Source organism: Microchirus variegatus, assembly GCF_963457635.1.
Source record: "Microchirus variegatus genome assembly, chromosome: 1".
Lineage (NCBI taxonomy): Eukaryota > Metazoa > Chordata > Actinopteri > Pleuronectiformes > Soleidae > Microchirus > Microchirus variegatus.
This window is the reverse complement of record NC_139802.1, coordinates 34,604,249-34,626,644: the sequence shown is the minus strand read 5'-3', so window position 1 is coordinate 34,626,644 and position 22,396 is coordinate 34,604,249. Positions and strand designations below refer to the sequence as shown.

Here is a 22,396-nt window from a genome sequence, read left to right as displayed (position 1 = left end):
TATATTTAGTAATTCATGGTCCTCCATATATGACTTGCTTGATTCTTGCAAGAATGAATTGAGAGACTTGCATAATATAATATAATATAATATAATATAATATATACAATTATGTGTGACTTACTCCCACTAAAAATAATATTAATTTGAGTTGGCGTTACAGTCCCCTCTAGTGGTGGCTGTAGTGCAAATAGTATGTGGTGGAGCCCTGGGTGCCACAATCACTCTTTTACCCTTTAAGTTACGCCCCTGTTCGTGTGTAGCTGTACGGCTAACATGACAAATGCTAGCGGCCACTCATGACGACTTGACGAAAGGAGCGAGCGGTGGGAGGGGAGGGGGGGACGGCGAGAGAGGGAGACCAAAAAAAATAGAAAAAGGAAAAAAGGAAAAAAGGAAACGGTCCAATGAGAGAACGCCCTGTTGGACCTACAGTCATCCCGTCATGCTCGTCGTGGACTGAACTGAGTGCTACGTCAGCAGTCATACCAAACATGGCGGTGTCCGTAGCGCTGCCATCGGTTGCCGGTGCTCCTTCGTTGTTTTTAACTTTTGTCACAGCGTTAATATTTCACCGCAGTGTCGCCGATATCACCACAGGTGTCTCGTCGTCAGAAGAGACTCCTCACCGCCGTTTCGAGTACAAATACAGCTTCAAAGGACCTCATCTTTCGCAGCCGGACGGTTCCATCCCCTTCTGGATCCACACTGGAAGTAAGTTTGTGTCCAGCCAGCGGCCAACATCACAGAGCCGCTGCTCTCCCACACTTACATTGTTTTTAACCGCAACAACCCGGTGTGAATGCTAGACAGCTACGTGTGTGTCATGTGTGCAGTGTGTGTGCAAGTGTCGCGTTTCCGCCTTGTAATGACGAGGTTCATTCAAAACAAATGCAACGTGGAATGAATAGGTCTTAGCAAGTTAGCCTGAGTCGTGGTGACTCAGAAACGGGCATGATCACCTAAAATATCTGTATTTAAGGTTGTGACTGTGGCAAATGTGATCAAACGCATGCAAGTGGGGCTATTGAACTTTCCCCCTTTCAAAGATGGGCCCTGGAGTCTTGCATCACACAATTGGGTTGTCCAGCTGCTGACAGGAGCATTCAATCGTGAGATTAGATTAGGTCAAAGAGTAATTCATGACGTTTACACCAATTCAACCATAATTTGGACTGTCTGTTTTCAAGATAAAGTCATCTACAGATCCCAATTTCTAATATAATTAAATAAAAAAAGAAGAAGAAGATGAAAGCCAACCTCATAATTTGCATGTAGATTCTTAATAAACAGTAAATACTTGAACACCTGTGTTGACAGGGTATGTAACTCAATCTATTCAGTTGCATGTAGAAACCCCCCTGGGCTACAATGTGGAAATGTGTGTTTTGTCCCAGTTCAACTGTCACACAAGACAAACAAGAGCAGCAAATCTGAAACTGAAAAGCAGGAAATGCTTCATGTTAATTTGTTTATTTGTCGAGTAACGCAATAACAGTCAGAACACAGAGCCTAACCACCCAAGATACAAAACCTATTCAAACTATATGAGGGTGTAAAACGGAGAAAGGTGGACGTATTAAATGGTGACACTAACAATCAATCAATGATCATGTTATTGATGAATCATTTCTATTTATGTATTCTTTATAATACATAAATGTGACCAGATAATTCATTATTGTCCATCTAGAGCAGGGGTCACCAACGTGGTGCCCGCGGGCACCTGGTAGCCCGCAGGCAGCCAATACCCTGCCCGCGGGCTCACTTCACTTCACCTCACTTGCATGTATCCGTATGATCGCTCAGTAAAATATCTTTGATATTGTTTATAAAAACTGGTAATCGTTAGGAGTAAGCACTGGAATGAATGTGTATGCAGTTGAATGCATAATATTAATCATTTAAATGGTAAACAAACAAAGAAATGTTAACGTGGTAGCCCTCCATATTATTTTTTACCCTTAAGGTAGCTCTCATCTCAAAAAGGTTGGTGACCCCTGATCTAGAGAGTGCAAACCTCAGCCAAGGCTGCTCACTTTCATCACAGTTCCCTTGTGTCATCATTTTTTTTTTTTTACTTTCACAACTCACCCACCCTCAGGAAAGGAAACATGATGAAAATGTGTCCCCTAATGTTTGACCTCTGTTGCTCATAAACAGACAAACGTGACCAAAAACATAACGGACATAATAAACACAGTCCAAAAACATGCAGATTTGGGGATTAGGCAAATTGGACACTCAAAATTGACCGTAGGTGTGAGTGTGAGAGTGGATGGTGGACGCCTTTCACCCTATGTCAACTGGGATTGGCACCAGCGACCCTCGTCAGGAGGATAAAGCAGCATTAGAAGATGAGTGGTTAAACACAACGCACTGATAATGCTGACATAAAAAAAACAGCAGTGAGCTGCAATAGAAGGAGCGAACCTGAGGTTGTTTAATGTATTAGTCTTTTCCTAAAACAAAAACATATAGACTGTTGAAGGTATGAATGCAGTGGCGTTTTCATGTGACATTAATTATGTGGAAAACTAACGTCTCCTCTCCATCTCTAGATGCTATCCCGAGTGCAGACCAGGTGCGCATTACACCGTCTCTCAGGAGCCAGAGGGGATCTGTGTGGACGAAGAACAGAGTCAACTTTGAACACTGGGAGGCTGAGGTGACCTTCAGAGTATCCGGAAGAGGCAGAATGGGAGCAGACGGTTTGGTAAGGAGGGATAACACTGCTGGATTTCAATTTTTAGGGAAAGAAAAAAAAAGTCCATAGCTTATGTTTGGTTGGTAATAGATGTTAGCCATAGCCTTCCACAAGTGCCTATCCTAACAGACAAAAGTGTACAGTTATGATATGAGAAGTGGGAGTGTGAGTTCACTCTACTCAAGACTTAAGCAGTCTGTTATACTGCGTTTAAATAGGTAATATTTGTTTCTTGTCATTGTGTGAAAGTAAATGTTGCATATTGGATCTTTTAAGTGACACATCTTCAATATTGTGCGGAAGTCTGGGGACACACTTATAAAGGCAACACACACCCACTGCTAATACTCCAGAAAAGGGCTCTGAGAATTATACATTATGCCAATTACAGAGAGCATACAAATCAATTATTTATCAAATCAAGAATACTCAAACTTTATGATTTAATACACTAGCACAGATAATGTACAGAGCGGCCAACAAAAGCCTCCCTCACAACCTTCAAATACTTCTCCCAACTAGAGAGCAGGGACACAATCTGAGAGGAAACATGGTTTTTCTGGCAGAGAAAGGTACGAACTGCATTAAAATCCTTGACCATGTCGGTCACGGGTGTCAAACAGTGGAATAACTTAGAAGAGGAGATCAGTAATTCTGCAACACAGAGTGCATTCAAAAAAAAAGTATGTAAACATGATTATTTATCGTTACAGGATGACCCAGTCAGAAATCGGTAGACACTATGTTGAGATAAAATGGAGAAGGATAGCACTAGCTGACATTGAAATATGCTTATGTCAACATGTTAGACGTATAAAGCTGAGTTCTGTTAACTGAGACACTACGGAACACTGAGATGAACTGCAGCCCTGATGCTACTGCTGCTTGTTATGTCAAAACTGTCAAAAGTTAAAAGAAAAGGAAAAAAAAAAATTAAAATGAAAAAAATTTATTCTGGGGTAATGGGGGCGGGACTAGATAAGCTTTTGCTTCTCCCGCTTTCGGTCATGTGTATGAATTTAACTGATGATGTGTGCTGAGGTTGATTTAACAGTAATACCCGAAATAAACACATCATTCATTCATTCATATTTCTCTGACACGAACAATCTACTCCGCAATCGACTTTAAATTCACAACCTCTCACCCAATTACTTCAGGCAAAAATGTTTTTTGGTAACATCCTGTTTGAAGAGGTGTGTCATGCACCCAAGGGGAAACCACCACACTGGGGAAAAAAAACAACAGAATAGCGTTGAGCTTTTCATGCAACTTACAAATGAGCAATACTCCAATCTGACACCAATAAACTCTGACGAGAAGTTTTTGCCGGTGACAAAATCATAACATTTTCATGGCATGTATTGGCAAATTATTAAATATTAGTGGATATTCAGGATATGATTAGCGTTTGTGTATATTGAGTGAGCTACTGAACATGCTTTATCAAGACTACTGGGTGTTACAAACTGTTTGCATAGCCTGAATGTGTATGTCTAATGCAGTAGGGCTGAACAAATAATCAAAATGATGTCGTAATCGCAATACAGCCTATTACAATTTTGCAGGAGGCACGATATTTTTTAAAGACGGATGACAACATGTTTTTTTCTTTCTGATCTGCACATATATCTGACAATAATCCTTATAAGTAATAGTTATAAGTTATATAGTTATAAGTATGTTTTTCAAATGAAAATGAGTTAAAAAAAATCACCATTCCCTCAGATATCGCGAATCATATCACAATTCCTGTCAAAATAATCAGATATTTATTCAAAATCGTTCAGCCTTACTATGCAGTCATATTACGAGAGTTGTTAGAACTATTTAAGCTGAACTGCAATGATCAGAATTCATGAAATGCTGATGATAACAGGTGATTTAGGACATGTAGTACACTGTACAAGTCGTTCACATTCTTCCATGTAGGTTTTATCAAGGTGTGTCAAGTACAGAAGCGAAACAGAAGTTCTCTACTCTGCCACTTGTCTAACTTGTTGTCCTTGCTATTTCTGTATTGTTGATTCTCTCACTCTCTGCTCCTGCTACTTCACACTGTTTGCCACCACCTTGAGCACACATGTTTCATTAAGTTTACCAAGTAAATATTAAATATTTGTACCACCTTGTTTTTCGCCTGACAGGCTGTGTGGTTCACGTCTGAACAAGGCCTTGACGGTCCAGTGTACGGAGCTGCGGACCAATGGAACGGAGTTGGAATTTTCTTTGATTCTTTTGACAATGACGGAAAGGTCGGTAACGACTTCACACTTCAAACTTTAATGATAAATGACTGTATTGTGTGTATTATGACAGATTTAGCAGGGATTCTCTCATAGAGAGAGTCAACCACGGAGACACGAGGCTGTAACCTTTTTTTTGTTATTGTTGTTTGGTGGAGCAAGCATCCAGTCCAACTCTGCACCAATCTAGTGCAGAGTTGGATATTCACACAAAAATGACAGCTGCTTGCCTGATATCAACTTCTGGAATTAAATAAACAAACTAGAGCTGCAACTAACGATTATCTTTGTAAGCGATTAATCTGTCCATTGTTTTCCCGATTATTCGTTTGGTCCATAAAATGTCAGAAAATGTTAAAAAACGTTGATCAGTGTTTGATGATGTTCTCGAATGTCTTGTTTTGTCCACAAACAAAAAATTCAGTTTTATTGATTTCTTTGTTATGTGGATCAAAGAAACAAAGAAAATATTCACATTTAAGAACCTAAAACAATCAGAAATCTTGTTCTTCAAACGGATTAATCGATTATTAAAATAGTTGACGATTCATTTAGTAATCGATTAAGAATTGATGGATTGTTTCAGCTCTAAAACAAGCATGTTTGTAGGGCGAACCTTCCTTTCTATTTTTCATTCAAAACTATTTGAATAATACTACTTATGCTCAGGTATGGGATTAATATTTTGTACAGGATTTAACGCATTTCCCTGTTTTTGTTATCTCCATTCCAGAAAAATAACCCCGCTATAGTTGCTGTGGGCAACAATGGCAAACTTGTTTACGACCATCAAAAGTAAGTAAACATTTCTTATGATGAGCTCTGATGTCATCGCCAACGCACATTTAAACAACTTAAAGAAGATTAGGAAATATGATTATATTTGCTTGGAAAGTAAATAATCCTCCGTCTTTCCTAATCTCCTGTGGCCCAGTGAAAGCTTTAAATCACTTTTTCGATTCCAGTTTCTCTCGGAGTTTGTTTTCTTTAATAAATGTTTATAAAAACATACTTTGGCATCAATTTAATTCGCTAATATAATAAACACTCTCACTAATGTATGATGCTGTGATTCTCTCCACACACGTGTTCGTTCAGTGTGGAGCCTTGGCCTATAAATGTTAAGTCATGCTTTCCTTTGAAAATGTTGTTTCGATCCAGTGACGGCGCCACACAAGCCCTCGGCACGTGTTTGCGAGACTTCCGCAACAAACCGTATCCCGTCAGAGCCAAAATAAAGTACTACAAGAAGACGCTGACGGTAGGTTACACAAACACAGTAGTAGTAGAAGTAAAAGTGATGATGGGCACAGTTGGTAGTATTCTTATTAACTGCAGTGCTGCTCTTTCAACCCCCTCAGGTGATGATCAACAACGGTTTCACTCCAGACAAGGAGGATTATGAGTTCTGCACAAAAGTGGACACCATGATCATTCCCACCGATGGCTTCTTTGGGATTTCAGCTGCCACTGGTGGTTTAGCAGGTACAGCTTTATCCAAAATGTTTTTTTTTTTAAGTCCAGAAACACAACGTATCTTAATTCAACGCCACATTTAAGTCAGAGTTGCTCATAATTCTTATTTGATGTTTCTCTTGACTGATGCCTAGTGTTTGCTCATTGTGTGAATTGTTGGGTTTCTCTGCTCTCCATGATGTTGTCTATGTACAGTGCCTTGAGATAATGTATCTTATGATTTGACGCCATACGAATACAATTGAATTTGAATTGAAGCTGAAACATTAAGTTATACCCGGGTATCCGCGGGGCTTAAAAAGTAAAAGTTGATTAATCAATTTTGGGAAAATTAAGGGCCTTAGAAAGGATTAAAAAGTCTTAATTGCGATTTCATGAGGTATTAAATTGTGTCCATATAGTTTGACTGCAAAAAGTATGCATGAATGTATTCATTTTCCTTCCCACGTTTGTTAAAAACTAAACAATTACCCTCCCAGATCGGCTCGGGGCCGCGCGGGTACACGTTACCTTACGCATCTTGCGACAGTGAAGGTGCTTCTCCTGTTGCGAAATAATATCCGAAATCGCCCTGAAATTATGCTCTATAGATTTGATTGCAAACTAAAACTCTTTTGTAAGTTAAATGAGGTCTTAATAAGTCTTAAAAATGTACTGAAATTAACTTCAGGATTACTACATATACCCCGTATACAGTTAAAATAATCTGGCCTCCACATATTGAGTTGTAGTTATTCCCTAGAAACTATTGATGGTCCCAGTTGTGTTATTTAGTGTAAAGTTTCATTTGAAAACGAATTTGAATTGTATTTACTTGAAGTTACCTGTAATTTCTTGGAGATGTTGTCGTTGTTACTTTCACTCTCTGTCCTGTTGAGATTATGACCCCACAGTCGAAAAATAACCCTAGTTTTACCAGTTTATTACTGTGGTTTTACCACGTTGTTTTAACATTGTTTAAATCCCTTAACACTTCAACTCCATGCTGTTATTTTTTTTAAATGTTACTGTGAATATCAGTATATGTTTGTTTTCTGTGTCATTTTCTAATTTAGACTTTCTTTCCTCCATCAGATGACCACGACGTGTTGTCCTTCTTATTATTCAGACTCACAGAGCCAGGCCAGCAACCGGTAACTACACTTTTCCTCGAGCTGCCTGTACCCTCTCTGTCCTGCATGTCATTTACTTCTCTGTAGCAGTGTGACTCAGTGGGCACATACACAGATGTGTATGCACAATATAGCCCAAGCACGGGCCCCACAGGGTTCAGAGTGTTTTTCAGAGTTTTCCCCTTTTGTCTTTCCCATTGAAGCCCCCACCAGAATCTGAGATTCCTAAAGAAGAGAAGGACAAGTACCAGGAGGAATTCCAGAACTTCCAGCAAGAGCTCGACAAAAAGAAAGAGGAGTTTCAGAAAGAGCACCCAGATATCCAAGGAGAGCCAAGTAAGATTTCTGTACCCAACAATTACGTAAATTACACTGAACAAATTTACTCTCTCAAGCTGTAATCTTTCTGTGGGAAATGTCCTGAATAATGTCTGAAAACGGCTTATGAGACCACAACATGTGCAAACATTACATTTGAATTGCCTTATTTTATTTCAAATCTTTGGCTTTTCTTCTCCTCTTCAGTCGAGGATTTGTATGAGAGTGTGAACGATCGGGAGATCCGTCAGGTGTTTGAAGGCCAGAACCGGATCCACCTGGAGATCAAGCAGCTCCACCGGCAGCTTGCAATGATCCTGGACGAGCAGCGCAGATACGTCTCTGTCATCACTGATGAGGTTGCCAAAAAGGGAGCGAATGCTGAGTCAGGACAGGTGGGCACGACTTTGCTGATGTTTTCTTTCTTCTTGTATTTACTCGATCATATGACTTTTGACAAAAATGAAGTGATCCAAATAATAAATCATCTAGAAGTGTTGACCTGGTAGTAGTGTGACAGCACTGAAAAAATTATGTTTTACAAAGATCATGGATACATCTGTTGGCGTGGCAATAACAAGTTCAACATCAGGTAACATCAGGTAAAATAGGGTGAATTGAAAGGGTTATTAAAAATATGGTGTAAATATTTAATTAATAGATGCAAGTAAAAGTAAGCAATAATAAGTAGAATCTGATAAGTGTCTGACCTAGTATTTCTGTTTAGAACTGAGGGTTTTTATTATTTACAACAGGACAGTGAAGCCATTCATGGTGGATGTTCTCTTTTCCCTCCACAACAACTCAAGGTTAACAGTGGTTACAGTTCAACAAGTTTATTTAAGAACAACAGGTTGTTGTTAATGGAGAGAGTGTTGTTCTTTTATACTCCTAAGTGCTGGCGATAACTCATAAGTGTGTGTGGCTTTTGTTTGTCTGTGCGTGCGTGCGTGTTCGTGGATCGAGTAATTGCTTTCGCCCTGGATCATTCAAGGATTAGTATCGTCGTTTGCCTTTGTGACTGAGCGACACGGTCACTGACTGTACTAACACACACACCTAATGCCAACAGCTCACCAACACCCTAGGGCTGAGTGATTAATCGGAATTATATCGAAATCGCAACACGGCCTCACTTTGTTAAAGCCAAAATGTGTCAAAATATCATTTTAGATTCATTATTGTCTTGATCTATACACATCGTACGCTACAGACTGAAGAGAACATGTTTGTTTCTTACAGATCTGCACAAATATCAGACAATAATCTTTTAAAATACGTTTTTTGAATGGAAATGAGTAAATAAGAAATAAAAACACCATTCCCTCAGATACCGCAATTTCTGTCACAATAATCGCAATTAGATATTTATTCAAAATCGTTCAGCCTTACAACACACACACATATTTACACCACACTTGTCTCCTCTCTCTCCTTCTTCCTACTTTCCCATCGCCACAAATAAAGGCAACAACCACCAGCTGAGTACGGAATGCATGTCAGATTTGGGTCAGCATCGGACAACAAATATGGGATGCCTGTCGGATTTGATTTGTGGACCACAAAGAGTTGTAGAAACATCGCAACGCAAGATGGCAGCTGCTCACCCACAACCTATAAAAAGCTTATTCTAAGGCTATGAAAACCCACGTGGTTTTTATTTCAAAGCAAATAAACACTTATACAAGCAAACTTATGGTTTGTGTATTTAAGTTTTACACACCTGACCCTTTTACTTTCTCTGTTTTCCTGCCAATAAATTGTGTTTATGGCAGGTTATCAAAAACGTTCAACCATTTTATGACGGCTTTATCAAATGTCAACACTGAAGTGTGCTGTGTTTGTCTTGTAGGTGGATTCTGCCAGTCCACAGTTGGGCTCTGTGTTAGCCACACAGCAGGAGGTGCTCAAAAACCTAAATGAATTGAGGTAAGTCGGGACAGCGTCACTTGGCTGATGACTTTTGAAAAGGGAACTGTTGTTTTTGCATCCACGTTAGAGAGAGACGTATACGTGATACCCGAGAATACCAGAGAAAAAAAAAGTCCCTCAAAACATATCTAATCTCAGGATGAGCTGCAGGTGTCTGCTAGTCTCATAATTCAGCTGTGGTAAAGGCTTCTCATTGACTCTGCCCTGACCTTTCTGTGCATTTGTCTTTGCTAGTGTTTAGCAGTGTTTGTTCCGCATGAAACAGTTAATCGAATAATCGATTACCAAATTAACCGTCAAGTACTTTGATAATCGATTAATCCGTTTGAAGGTTTTTTTCATTATTAAAACAAGATTGTTTTAGCTTCTTAAATGGGAATATTTTCTTACTTTCTTTGCTCCACATAACAAAGAAATCATTAAAACAGAATCAATTTAGTTTGTGGACAAAACAAGACATTTGACAACATCATCATTTCCAGGTTTGACAAACACTCGTCGTTTTTTTTAAATGTTTTCTGACAATCGAGAAAATATTGGTTGCCCCATAGTACACAAAAGTTCATTTAAATATATAATTTTGCAATAAAAATAATCCCGTGATTGTACAGTAGTTACAGTTATAGGTGTAGTAATGCCCTGCTGTAATCGTCTCTCACTCTTACTGTAAAAAAAGTGTCTCTTTATCAGTGGAGGATAACAGGCCGCACAGACTTTAATACCAAGATAATACAGCTTAAGCGATGGTGTGACTGTTTGATTTGGTACTTACCGTGAGTTAGCCTGATTAGGTATACACAATGTAATGTTTTGATGTTTAGAGCTTTGATTTTGTCAATAACATATTTGTGCTTTTGTACTGCTTGCCTTAAGGTGCTTGTGGGCTTAGTCATAGTGAGCACGCAAGAGATTTAAAACCTGTCTTGTAGATTTAATGCATTGCTGTTTTCCTCCGTTTTCCTAATAAATACGTTAGAAAGTGTCCAAGCAAGTAATTTCAGTTTTACACCCTTTCAAAAATCAACTATAAGAGTGTTCATTTATTCATTAAGTCTCCTGGTGCTGCCACTGCATTGTGTCTTAATTTTAATGCACCATCTGCATAAAAAAAAATATTAATCAGAATCTTAAGATATTTTATGTAACATTAATCTCTTAGTCTTGTGTATCATAAAAGAGCCAAGCTGTTTATATGTCCTAAATCCAACAGGACATTCATCCTCAAAATGATTTTGCATACATGATTTTCTTATTATGTCGCTGACCCATAACTCCCATGTTCTCTCAGTGGTTTTCAATGTTCATTTCACTCAGATTTTATATAAATTATATCATATGGATGGCAGAAAAGGCACATAATCAGAGTGGCAATTTAAAGATAAATTGGTCCATGAGGGTAAACTGATCGACTGTTAGACCATGGGAAATGGCGGCAGCTGCTTCCTCTCATGTGCTAATATGAGCAACTGAGCTGTATTACCGTGTAGATTAAGCGTTCATCCCGACCCGTGTCTTTAAACGCCAAGTTTGTGATCGGACCTCATCCGAGACCGAGACGCATAAATGGGTCAGTTGTCGTAAATGAAGATTAGATGTAAGCTTTAATAAATGCTCACTTACTTTCTCAAGGGAGATTTTTTTTTTTTATATGAACAAATTAGATTTTGTTTTTATGTCATCTCCTTTTAGACTGTAGCCAAGGAAGAAAAGGCCACATTGTAGCACCATTTTATCAGATTTGTAATCTTTAAAAACATCTGTCATAAGCAGGCAAAACACGGGTTTCCCTCCAATTGGTTTTCCCGACTTTCGCTGCTGGAATTCCCATCAATTGTCAAGTCACTTTTTTATTATTTGTAATCGTCTTAGATTTGTTTAAGACGATAAAGGAGACTTATTGCTCCTTCCCCGTGCATAATCAGCCTTGACCGAGGCTTGGACATCTTCATTATCTTCTGTATTTTAACCTCATATAGTGATGAAAGTGAAGATTTACACAAACCTTTAATCAATAAGGGGATCTGACACGTAAAGCAGACCCAGACATCGTCAGTGACATCGAACAAAGGAATAAACGGGATTTGTCCTAACAACAATAAACGCAAGACTGTGTTCTATATTTTATATTTCTTTTGCAAGTATGGACAGCAACTTTTAAACCACATCATCTGTCAGTTCTTCTCCTTTAAGCTCAAAATACTTTTTTTTTTTTTTTTTAAATCTTAGGATTTAATTTAAAGCCAAGAAAGCTTATAAAGCATATAAACATCTACCATTTTTCCTTTTCATTTTAAAAGTAAGCAAACTAGATGTTCCATTCATTTGTGACATTTTTGCATTGTGTTCTTGTTTGTCAATGGATTTTCAGGAACAAACTAGTCTAAAATCCAAACACTTAGGCATTTGGCTTGTAGAAAAACACAATTTACCAACTTTTTAAAGTGCATCAATATTAGGCTGGTGTTTCTTCTTGCCTAGTTAAGAAAAATCCTAACTGTTTTTTAGTCCATACACTCTATGTATGATTTTTAATTATTTTTTAGTTATACATTTTTTTTAGCCACTAATTTCAGTTTGTGTCTTACATCATTAAGAGAGCCAGATTTGTGGTCTGTTTGTTAACCTACTGTGCTTGTAATCTGTTGTAAGAACGTCTTTTTTATTATTTTTTTATAAGGGATTAATTTAGCAATCATGACCTCTTTTATCAGATGGTAATTTTCTATTTTTTTTTTGTTCAAACTTTGACAATATATAGCCTCTTGTGAGTAGGGATTAAAAGATTAATGTCGGGCCAGTCTGTATTACGGTAAATAAACGATACAGCGCTTTTTTTATTTGGAATTGTGGGACGATGGATTTGTTCCAGTTGAGGCAGTGATCAGTTTTAATATCAGTATTGATGGTACAATAATTGTCACAAGATAATACTTTATTGTCTGTTTGCACAGAAAATTGTCTTGACAATCATAGACAGCAGACAGACATGAGAGAACGTCAGAACCAAAAGTTTGACCATAAGTCTATAACATGCATTCAAATTCAAAATATAAGTCCCTAAAAACATTTATAACAACAGTTATGCCATGGACTGGCAGTATCTGGTATTACTCATTGTGTCTTCTTCTCTGCGTCTTTGCAGGAACAGCTTTCATGAGTCGCTGAAACAGATCGGCTCTGCCCAGCACCAGGGAAACGCTGGCATCGGAACCTATGAGACCATTCAGCACTTTAACGACATCAAGGAACATCTGCACTTGGTCAAAAAGGACGTGGAGCACCTGGTACAGCGCGGTGTTCAGGTGCGGACGAGTGTGGCACCGGACTGAAATCGCGTCATTGAACAAACAGAGTATGAATATAAATGGAAAAACCATTGTTTCTCTTGCAGAATCCTGCTGAAAAGGCTGTGAAGTGCCCCGAGTTGCCCCCAGCGCCCGCCTGCTTATCCACTGTTCATTTTGTAATCTTTATCGTCGTCCAGTCAGTCCTGTTCTTCTGCTACATCATGTACAAGTAAGACATTTTTCTTTGGCTCTGTGTACAGTATGCATCCTCTGTGGTCTAATCATCTGATGGTCTTTCTTTCTTTTATCTTGTAGAAGTCAGCAGGAAGCCGCAGCAAAGAAGTTCTTTTGATGAAACATATTTCCTGAAATGAAAGTGTGTAAATGAGATTTTCCATTTTGGTCTTTTTTTTTTTTTTTTTTGGGCGGGAGGGGGGGGATATTTTCAGATTGTAAGTTATTATGCTTTGAAAAAAAATTGTTTTTTTTTGTTGTGTTGATAAAGTGTTTTAATTGCAGATTTTAATTTGATCATAAACTCTATGTGTATGAATGCTAGTGTGTGAATTACCATTCTGGATTACCAACATGATGTCATAAGTTCCTTACAGTATTTTTTTGGTTGGTTTGAACCTTGCATTTTGTTTTTGACAAAGCTGAAATCTGCCACAGTCTCATTTTCATGAACCTGAACTGAAAACAAAACAAAAAACAAATAACCTGTGCTTTGAAATGTGCAATTTTTGTATGAAATAAGGCTGAACTGTTGTTAGGTGTCAGCTTTTACGTTTATCTGCTTTGGTTCAGAATCTGACATATCCTCTACCTGAACAATTTACATAAACTGAAAATGAAAAAGAAAAAGAAAGCTTCTTGCTTTGTCAAATTAATTTCACCCTGTACAAATGCACCCACTTTGCAAATTCCACTTGTTTCCACCTTTTAGCAACAATATTTCAAATTGTGCCTTTATATATATATATATATATATATACATATGTATATATGTATATGTACATATGTGTATATTTGTATATATATATATGTATATATATTTATATATGTACATGTATAGTTCTTTCTGCTCAATGTGTATTTGCTGATATTTATCATGTTTGCTTTTCCCACTTGTCTGTTACTAAGCACAACGTTTACCAGTTTGAGAAAAGTCTTTCAGTGTTTTTGCCCCCAAAAAATGTTTCGGCTCCAAAAATGATGAAGCAACTGACATTATTAATCAAATATTAACTCCTTGGCTGCCAAATGACGTCTGTAGACATCAATTCAAATACAACCGTTCACTGCCAATGGCGTCTGATGAAAGAAGAGAGTCTACTCTTTCTTTTTGGTATTTTGGTGTGTACATAGTCATAAAACACTGTTTTGTGGGAAAATCTGTCAAAATTATGTAAAGCACTTGGCAGTTCTGTGCTGAAAATGGCTGGCAGCCAATGAGTTAAGTGATATTCTTTAGTCAGTGCGTTTGGAAATAAGAATTCTATTAATGATAATGGTCTGTATCATAAAATACAGTAATATCTGCGTTTCCAGCTAAAGGAAACCCAACATCCTGTCAGGGATTATGCAGTTTTCAGCCTTCCACTAACACAGATCAAGGAGACTCGTGGATAAGCGTGAATTTGAGCATTAATGGTGGTTTGTCCCTGTGTGTTGGCTCTGTGGTCTGTCGACCTGTCCAGGTTGTGCCCTCTGGCCCACGGTCTGCTGGGATTGGTCCCAGCAACACTCGCAGGATGAGTGGTATAGATGATGGATGGATGGAAAGTGCTATAGTGTGTAATAGAGGAGCTTTCCTAGATTAATGCTTGAATGCTTGAATAGCTAAGAGGCAAAACAAATGTTTTCCCTAAACCTGTTGATTTTGAGAACACAGTGGTATTAAATAGTGACTAACTTACATTGAGCAGTTTTACAACACATTTGCAAGGGATCATTTCTCTAATGTCGGATGGCTTAAAAACTAGTGAGGGAATCAGAAAGTGTTTCTCCGAGATTGGAGCTAAAATGGTGAAAATGGTGATGCCTGAGCTGTCTCCTCGCCATCTCTCACTCCACCGTTAATCGCCTGCCCGTGGAACAATAGCACGGCATGAAGGGAAGGCCCCAGTGCGGATCAACAAAACTGTAATCCCGCTTCTCTCTCTCCCTCTCTCTTCCTCTACTCTGCTTGGTCTCAGCAGTGTAATCTGCACATGGGCCGGCCCACAATTCACTAATATGATTTAGCAGCAGTGGGTGAAGAGAGCATGCAAGACGCAAACGGAAGATCCCCATCCTTAAAACTAGTTTAGATGATGAATGTTGCTCCTGCCTCAGTCAAACAATCCACAAAGTGAAAAAATCAGTCAAGACAAAAACATCTACAAAGATCTGCATGATGTAAGAATAGAGAGAAAACAGGGCCATCTGCCTCTTAGTATAGAGGAGCAGGGAGGATTAAATCCAGATTATGGCTGTGGGTGTGCGTGTGCGGGTGCATGTCATGTCATCAGTGTGTCCTTGGCTCCATAGACAAGCAGCAGGTTAACTGAGCTACCACTGGATTTTGACAGCCAAAGCAGAGGGCAGCAACATTCATTTTCATCTAGAAAGCTAGAGTAAACAGTCAAATACTTTAAAGATGGCTTTCATGATCAAGAGCATGATCGGGAACCCTCTGTCAGGGATGGGTTTCGGCGGTGGAGGTGACAAAGAAGAGGAGGCCACCCCGTCAGATCCGGCCAAAGCTGCAGGGATGACCCGCGAGGAGTATGAGGAGTACCAAAAACAGTTGGTGGAGGAGAAGTAAGTGGCGACAAAGACACTTCTACCACATCATGCTATTGGTCCATGGTAAAGAACCTATAATCTGAACATGACAATCTGCCATCTGCTGTTTAATGTCCCGTTTCTGCAACCACATTTAACAACGATAGCATTCCCATCCTAACCTGACTTTATGTAAATACCAATGTGCAGACAATACGATTTTGATGCATGCAAGTGTTGCTGAAGTTCATAATGCTGTACACACTGGACTCTTCAGTCTTTTCTACACTCAGGCTAGAGATCATGTTGCACCTATATCAATAATCTCTCATAATCTGTCATCCGTTTCTACAGATAGTCTTTGTTAATTGCGTAGATGGACCCCAGCATGGATACTGCAGCAATTGGACTGAAACACTAAATAAGTTACAGGTTTAAGGCACATGTGTGTAATATTAACCTTCATGTTGTTGTCCTCCAATGCTACAGTTAGTTTGTTCCAATTCTTTCCAGTGAAGCACATCAACAGGCATCAATTACCTTTTGAAGAAAATGTGTACATTTGACAAATCTGCACTGTACTTTTGACTTTTGTGACATGTTTTTAAAGCATCAAATTCGTCCGTCTGTATTACATAACATTAATCCAGCCCCCTTGCTCTCATGTTGGGGAATTAATTTATTGTTTCAAAATGGCAGCATTCACCTCGATGGCTGGTTTCCTGTGGTGAATTCACATATACACTGATAATCCTTCATGTCTTTGATGGAAAATGAAAGGACTTAGTATCATTTTATCAGAAGTTTGTGGCTGGATGGTTAGACACTGTCCACAAAGTCTGTCCAACTCATTCTGGCCTTATAATACCATATTTAATTCAAAGTAAATAAAATGCAGGTCTCACAAAATGCACCTACATGCTTGGAAATAAAAGTGCTAAATTGAACCATATATGGTTCTTCGGCTTGTAAAGGTTTCGAACCTTTTGGAGAACCCTTTTAAAATCCTTTATTCAGAAAAGGGGTTTTAAAGGGTTCTCTGGATCAATATGGTTCTTACTGGAACCATTCGCGTTACCAAGAACCCTTGAAAAACCCTTTCTTCGGGAAAGGGGTTTTCAGAAGCACCTCAGCCCTTGTAGAAGAACACTTTTCTCTTATTTCTAAGAGTGTACAATGGCCTTTGGTACAATGGTACAATGCCACCAAACCAGTTGTTAGGTCAACATTTAGCAAGGACATCTGTAAAATCTCAATATTCAACAGAGGAGTCTGGTGTAACAACACTTTTGAAAGCTGCCGACCGTGAGCTGAATCACAACCAGTTCAGCCGTATTTTACAGTAGTTCAGTGACTGTCGGGTCTGATTTGCTTTGCTCGTCACTAGTTTGTGTCGCATATAAAACAACGTCACATTAGTTTCGTGCAGCTGTGCTATGACGACCCCGCCCACGTCGAGGACGTACTATAGTCAGGGGAAACGTGCCCGGTAGATCTGTATAGTGGAAAAAGTTTAATTAGTGTCCAACTGTTCTCTTTCAACATTTGTGTCTCACTTCTCATTTCCTCACTCGTATATCAGAGACTGATGGGGGATTATTCCTTATCCTTACTTTAGTAGCACAGCTGTTGTGTTTTTCCACCTTCCCTGCACCAGTTGCGATGTAAAATGCATCACCATCACGTCACAACAGCCATATACTGAGTCACATGGAGGCGTCATCGGCATTGGAGGAACTCACTTGACAATGGTTTAAATTTGGACGGACATTTGCACCTATATATATATAAAAGTTACCAACTACAGCTTTAAAGTGGAAACATCACAGAGTGCTGGCTCTCATTCTCAATGACAGCTTTGTGTTCAATTAAAGATGGGATTGTGGTCATATAAAGTGACTGGGGACCTTTTTTATTTTGTTTCTATTATTATGTGATTAATGAGATCCAAGAGAATGGAATTTAATATTGTAACCTCTCCAAAAAAAGAAGAAAAAGATTTAAAGTAACAGAGACTGGAACACATGTTTTTTTTCATTTGATCAAAACAGTAATTCAGAAATTAAGATTTAATTGTGTTGCTCTTGAACCAAAAGTATTCTCGAAAAAGAGACCAACAGAGAAAAGGTTTTTGCTTTGAAGAACATGGGAAGCTTTTGTGAATGTTTAATGTACTAATATATATGTGTCTATTCCAGGATGGAGAGAGATGCAGATTTTTTACACAAGAAGGCCGAGAGGGCAACACTCAGGGTGTGTCTCAGAGAAAAATACCGACTGCCAAAGGTAAACCACAAACTACTCATGTAAAACACTATCATTTAGTTTGATGAGGTGTTAATGTGCAGTTTTGTTCAAAATCTAAACTAATTTTATGTGCAAGTGTTTTACTTCTTTGACAAACACTTAAATGTGCTCAATACAACTGCATTATAGTGTGGTCTAAACAATTATTGCAACTTTACATTGTTGTCTAAATGCCCACATATTCTGAGTTATTTTGTGTTTTTTTGTTTTTTTTAATTTCCTTATGATGCTATGGGTTGGTAAACGTAATTAGTTCACTCTCATTAACTAAACGGTTTTGTCCTGTGGTGACAGTTGGGACTGAGCTAAAGGTGAACAACAAATAGCTCCTTCGCGGTGTTGTTGACGTTGACTTTTATCTTACGAGAGCACTTGGCAGCTACCGCACAGGAGGCCGTGCCAGTAGATTAGCGACAATGACACCCGACCAGCGTCCTGCAGACGTTGGCCTTACATGTGTCCCATATTGCGCCTTGAGCCTTAACCAAGCCAAATGCAGCTAAGCAGGTGTCCCGGGCTCATTAGGCAGAAACGGGCAGTGTGAACTAGCTTTACAGAAGGAGGACAGCTAAACTGGGCATGTGTGTGATTTAAAACGGACTCCTGAAGAAAAAAACAAAAAGTTGTAATGGAGGGAGCCAAAAAGGTATGTTTGGATTTGACGTTAGTCGTTTTAAAAAAAAAAAAAGTCCCCTAATGCTGTTAATTAATTGGCTGGTGCAGCCTTACTTGTATTAAACTATGGCACAATCTGTTTCTATTGAGCTATGAATGGAGTCGTGACCTTGGCTGCTGCCGGCATTTCTAACACTGACACTTTTCTCCATTCTCTGTTTTAAACAATGGGCCCCCTTTCTTTTCACGGTTTGTCTTTTTTCGCGTAAAAACACATTCACGGTGAAAACAATGGCAAGAAGCTATACGTATAAATCTAATTATTTTCCATAAGTGATGTTCGTATCGCATGATTAGAGATGAAATGTGTATTTAAATGGATTTCCACCGTCCACAAAGAGAACAATGAGGCACCGAAGGACATTCTGTTCTCTGTCGATGAATTTACTTTGAATCATTGCGGGGTTGGGGATGCACAAAGTTGTTGTCAGATGGGGAGTGGCGAAAAACACATATAATATAAATTTACTTTTACATTTTTATATTATTATTATTATTTTTTTATATTATACATTATTATTATTTTATATTTTTATATATGTATATAGTGAATTTTATAGCAAAAGGGCACAGTATTGAGCAAAAAAACAGGGAGCCAGTGCTGTCTGGTGATTTAAAGTACATATCTTAAGGGTTTCTTTTGGATTGAGACATGAAAGGCTACAGCAGCTCTGTGATAATCCGAAAGACTGATGTTTTCATTTTAAGCAATCGCAGACACAGTGCAGTCCTATTGCAAGACTATTCTCGATTCTAAAGTGAGTGGATGTGGTATGAAGGAGAAAGTTTAAAAGGACAACGGAGAGGTGTTAGCCCACAATTGGCCAAATGTACTTTATTTTTGCTTTATTGTAAAATCAATATGTTTTTAGGTTTAGATACGATAAACCAGGGTTAGATTTGGTAGATTTGCAGTGTTTGTCCGATCAAATGTTTTAGCAAACAGACAGAGACTTAATCCTGTAAAAATGCTTTACATCAGCCTTTAGGTTGTTTACTGCAGCAAGTAACAACTCAGTCTTGTAAACATGTAGGTTTTTTTTGTTTTTTTTTAAATATAGACAGGAAATAGATTGGCCTCCTGTCTCTCGTCGCTGACATATTTCTATTTTGTGATGGCGAAAAATGATCATAAATTGGTTTTTCGATCTGGTGTAACATCCTCTGTTGTCTCGTTGTCTCTGGCTGGTGTTGTTTTCTGCAGAGCGAGCAGGATGAGAACATGATCGAGATCGCCGGCGACGACGTGGACGTTCCCGAGGAGCTGCTCAAGATGGTGGACGAGGACGCCACCGAGGAGGAGGGCAAGGACTCCATCTTGGGCCAGATTCAAAACTTGCAGAACATGGACATGGACCAGCTGAAGGAGAAGGCCTCGGCCACCGTCACAGAGCTGAAGAGCAAAGCGGAAGAGAAGTGCTCGGTCATGTGAATGAGGGCGGAGGGCGTGAAGGAATGAGAACACAGTGAAACTAAAAACACAAATGATGTTCCTGAATTAAGATGGGAAATGTTCCACATGTTTGCAATAAAAGGATAACATTTCATTAATTTAAATGTATTAAAAATAATAATAATAATAATAATACCGTCCACTCCCATGTCTTTTCCTAGATAAATAATATGTAAATAATTGTCCCTGTTCATCATCTCTTTCATACTGGTCACAGTGAATTTGATTTACTCTTTGCTTGTTGTGAAATGAGACGTCCTCGTCAGTCAGATGAATAACAATCATTCAACGCTTCTTTCTGAGTATTACTACTGTCCTTTTGGTTGTTGTGAATTCTAGATCGTTGTTCTTTTTCTTTTTTTTTGTTTTGCATGTGGTGTTTGAATTAATTATGATATTTAGATATTTTTCATGTTAGCATTATACTACAAAGCAGAAGCCTTGGCATTTATTCATTCATTCATTTACTGTTACTTTCTTCACAACCGCAGCGCAGTGAGCTTGACACACATTTTGCAGATTTGCACAAGTCATAATCTCAGAATACTCAAACAATTTATTCCAGTGTACATAGACACGGATAAAAAAAAAAAATATGTGATGGTAAACAAAAAAAATGTATTGTTCAAATAAAGATGCAAACTGAACTTACGACTAATATGCTATATTTCTACACTTAACTGTGTATTTCCACATACTTGTATACTAAGGCTATAGAGTAATGGTTTGTCAGTTCTGCACACACATCCATACACACAATACTTGGATTGAGCTAAATCCAAATTAACATTTGTTGTGACCACCGTTTTCCCTTCAAAACTGCATTAAATCTCTGCGCTTTTTAAAGGATCTTTTTGGGGTCGTCGTCCTGCTGCCAGAGAACGTTCTTTGGACCAATCAGACGTCATCAGTCCCTGATGGTACTGCATGATGGACAAGTATCTGCTTCTCTTGCATTAAAGACACCAAGCATTGTCATGATTGTGCCGTCCTCCTCCAGTCCTTCAGTGGACAAACTGTCTCCACTTGTACAAAAGCTCCGATTTAGTGCAAGTGTAAAAGAATCGATGCTGGTTTGAAGGCAAAGGGGTGGTCACATCAAATACTGATTTGATTTCGATTTAAAAAACAAACAAAAAACCACTATAATATATATACTTTTTCATGCATTTTCACACATACAACAGTTCTCATACATTTGTCTTTGTTGTCTTTATATGTTTGTTTATAACACATAACATAATGCTGCCACTTGTGGCTTTACAATTATCTACAATCTACAATTATTTTTTTACTTGAAATCCTATATAGGCTTCAATAAATAGTCAATAGCCATATTTCTGTTGTGCAAACATTTAACATGATGTTGACCAACTAATGCATCGACCTTAATGCCTTAATCAAGCCTAAAACAGTAGCAAAATAATTAGTATTTAGGTTTCTTTTGTCCCCATTATTATGCTTAAATGTATAGAGGCAATAAGAATGTGCAATATCCTTTTTCCGCACAACCTATAGGCAATCTGATGAAATTACCACCAACTATATAAACACACCAGAGCAAAAAAAGGACTCAAAATGTTTTAAATGAGATTGAATTTGTCTCGTTTTTACGAACAAAAGTACACTAAAAACAGTCCGTTTTTGTGACAAATATGGCTCCTGGTTTTGAAGAAAAAGTATGCAATATATAATGAATCCTGACTTTGACTCAATGACACATAAACAGACAACAACAAAAAACAACACAACTCGTAAACAGCCTGAAGATGTGACCTGTAAACACGCACCCAGGACGTCTCCATTGAAGGAGTTGTGTGTTTTTCCCAGGGCAATTTACCAAGCGTGCAGCACGTGAGCACTAAGGGTTAATTTAATTAGGCATTATCAAAACACTTGTTAGTGGCTATTATAGGCAGAATGTGGACGGAAGGATCCTCAACATTTAGAGTTTCACACCGATCCAAGTCTAAAGGCTATGGGTTTGTTAAGTCTGGAGATTACCATCTAATCGGATCAACTTAGCCATGGCTGTCAGCCTGTGCTCTCTCTCTCTCTCTCTCTCTCTCTCTCTCTCTCTCTCTCTCTCTCTCTCTCTCTCTCTCTCTCTCTCT

At 38.5% G+C, this 22,396-nt stretch overlaps 2 protein-coding genes across 2 annotated transcripts; both read left to right on the top strand.

The window, feature by feature from the left end:
- Positions 1-494: 494 nt before the first annotated feature.
- On the top strand, positions 495-13,482 carry lman1 (lectin, mannose-binding, 1; the record flags this gene model as incomplete). Its single annotated transcript, XM_083888245.1, has 13 exons — positions 495-714; positions 2,562-2,716; positions 4,855-4,962; positions 5,687-5,748; positions 6,115-6,214; positions 6,315-6,438; positions 7,504-7,562; positions 7,745-7,877; positions 8,067-8,254; positions 9,712-9,788; positions 12,934-13,093; positions 13,183-13,307; positions 13,394-13,482. 13 exons carry the CDS (start codon positions 495-497, stop codon positions 13,428-13,430), a joined length of 1,548 nt encoding a protein of 515 aa, XP_083744371.1. The 3' UTR covers positions 13,431-13,482.
- Positions 13,483-15,719: 2,237 nt separating this feature from the next.
- Positions 15,720-20,261, top strand: cplx4a (complexin 4a; the record flags this gene model as incomplete). The annotated part of the gene is made up of 3 exons (XM_083893868.1): positions 15,720-15,883; positions 18,046-18,133; positions 20,034-20,261. The coding sequence occupies 3 exons, from the start codon at positions 15,720-15,722 to the stop codon at positions 20,259-20,261; spliced, it is 480 nt and encodes a 159-aa protein (XP_083749994.1).
- Positions 20,262-22,396: the final 2,135 nt, after the last annotated feature.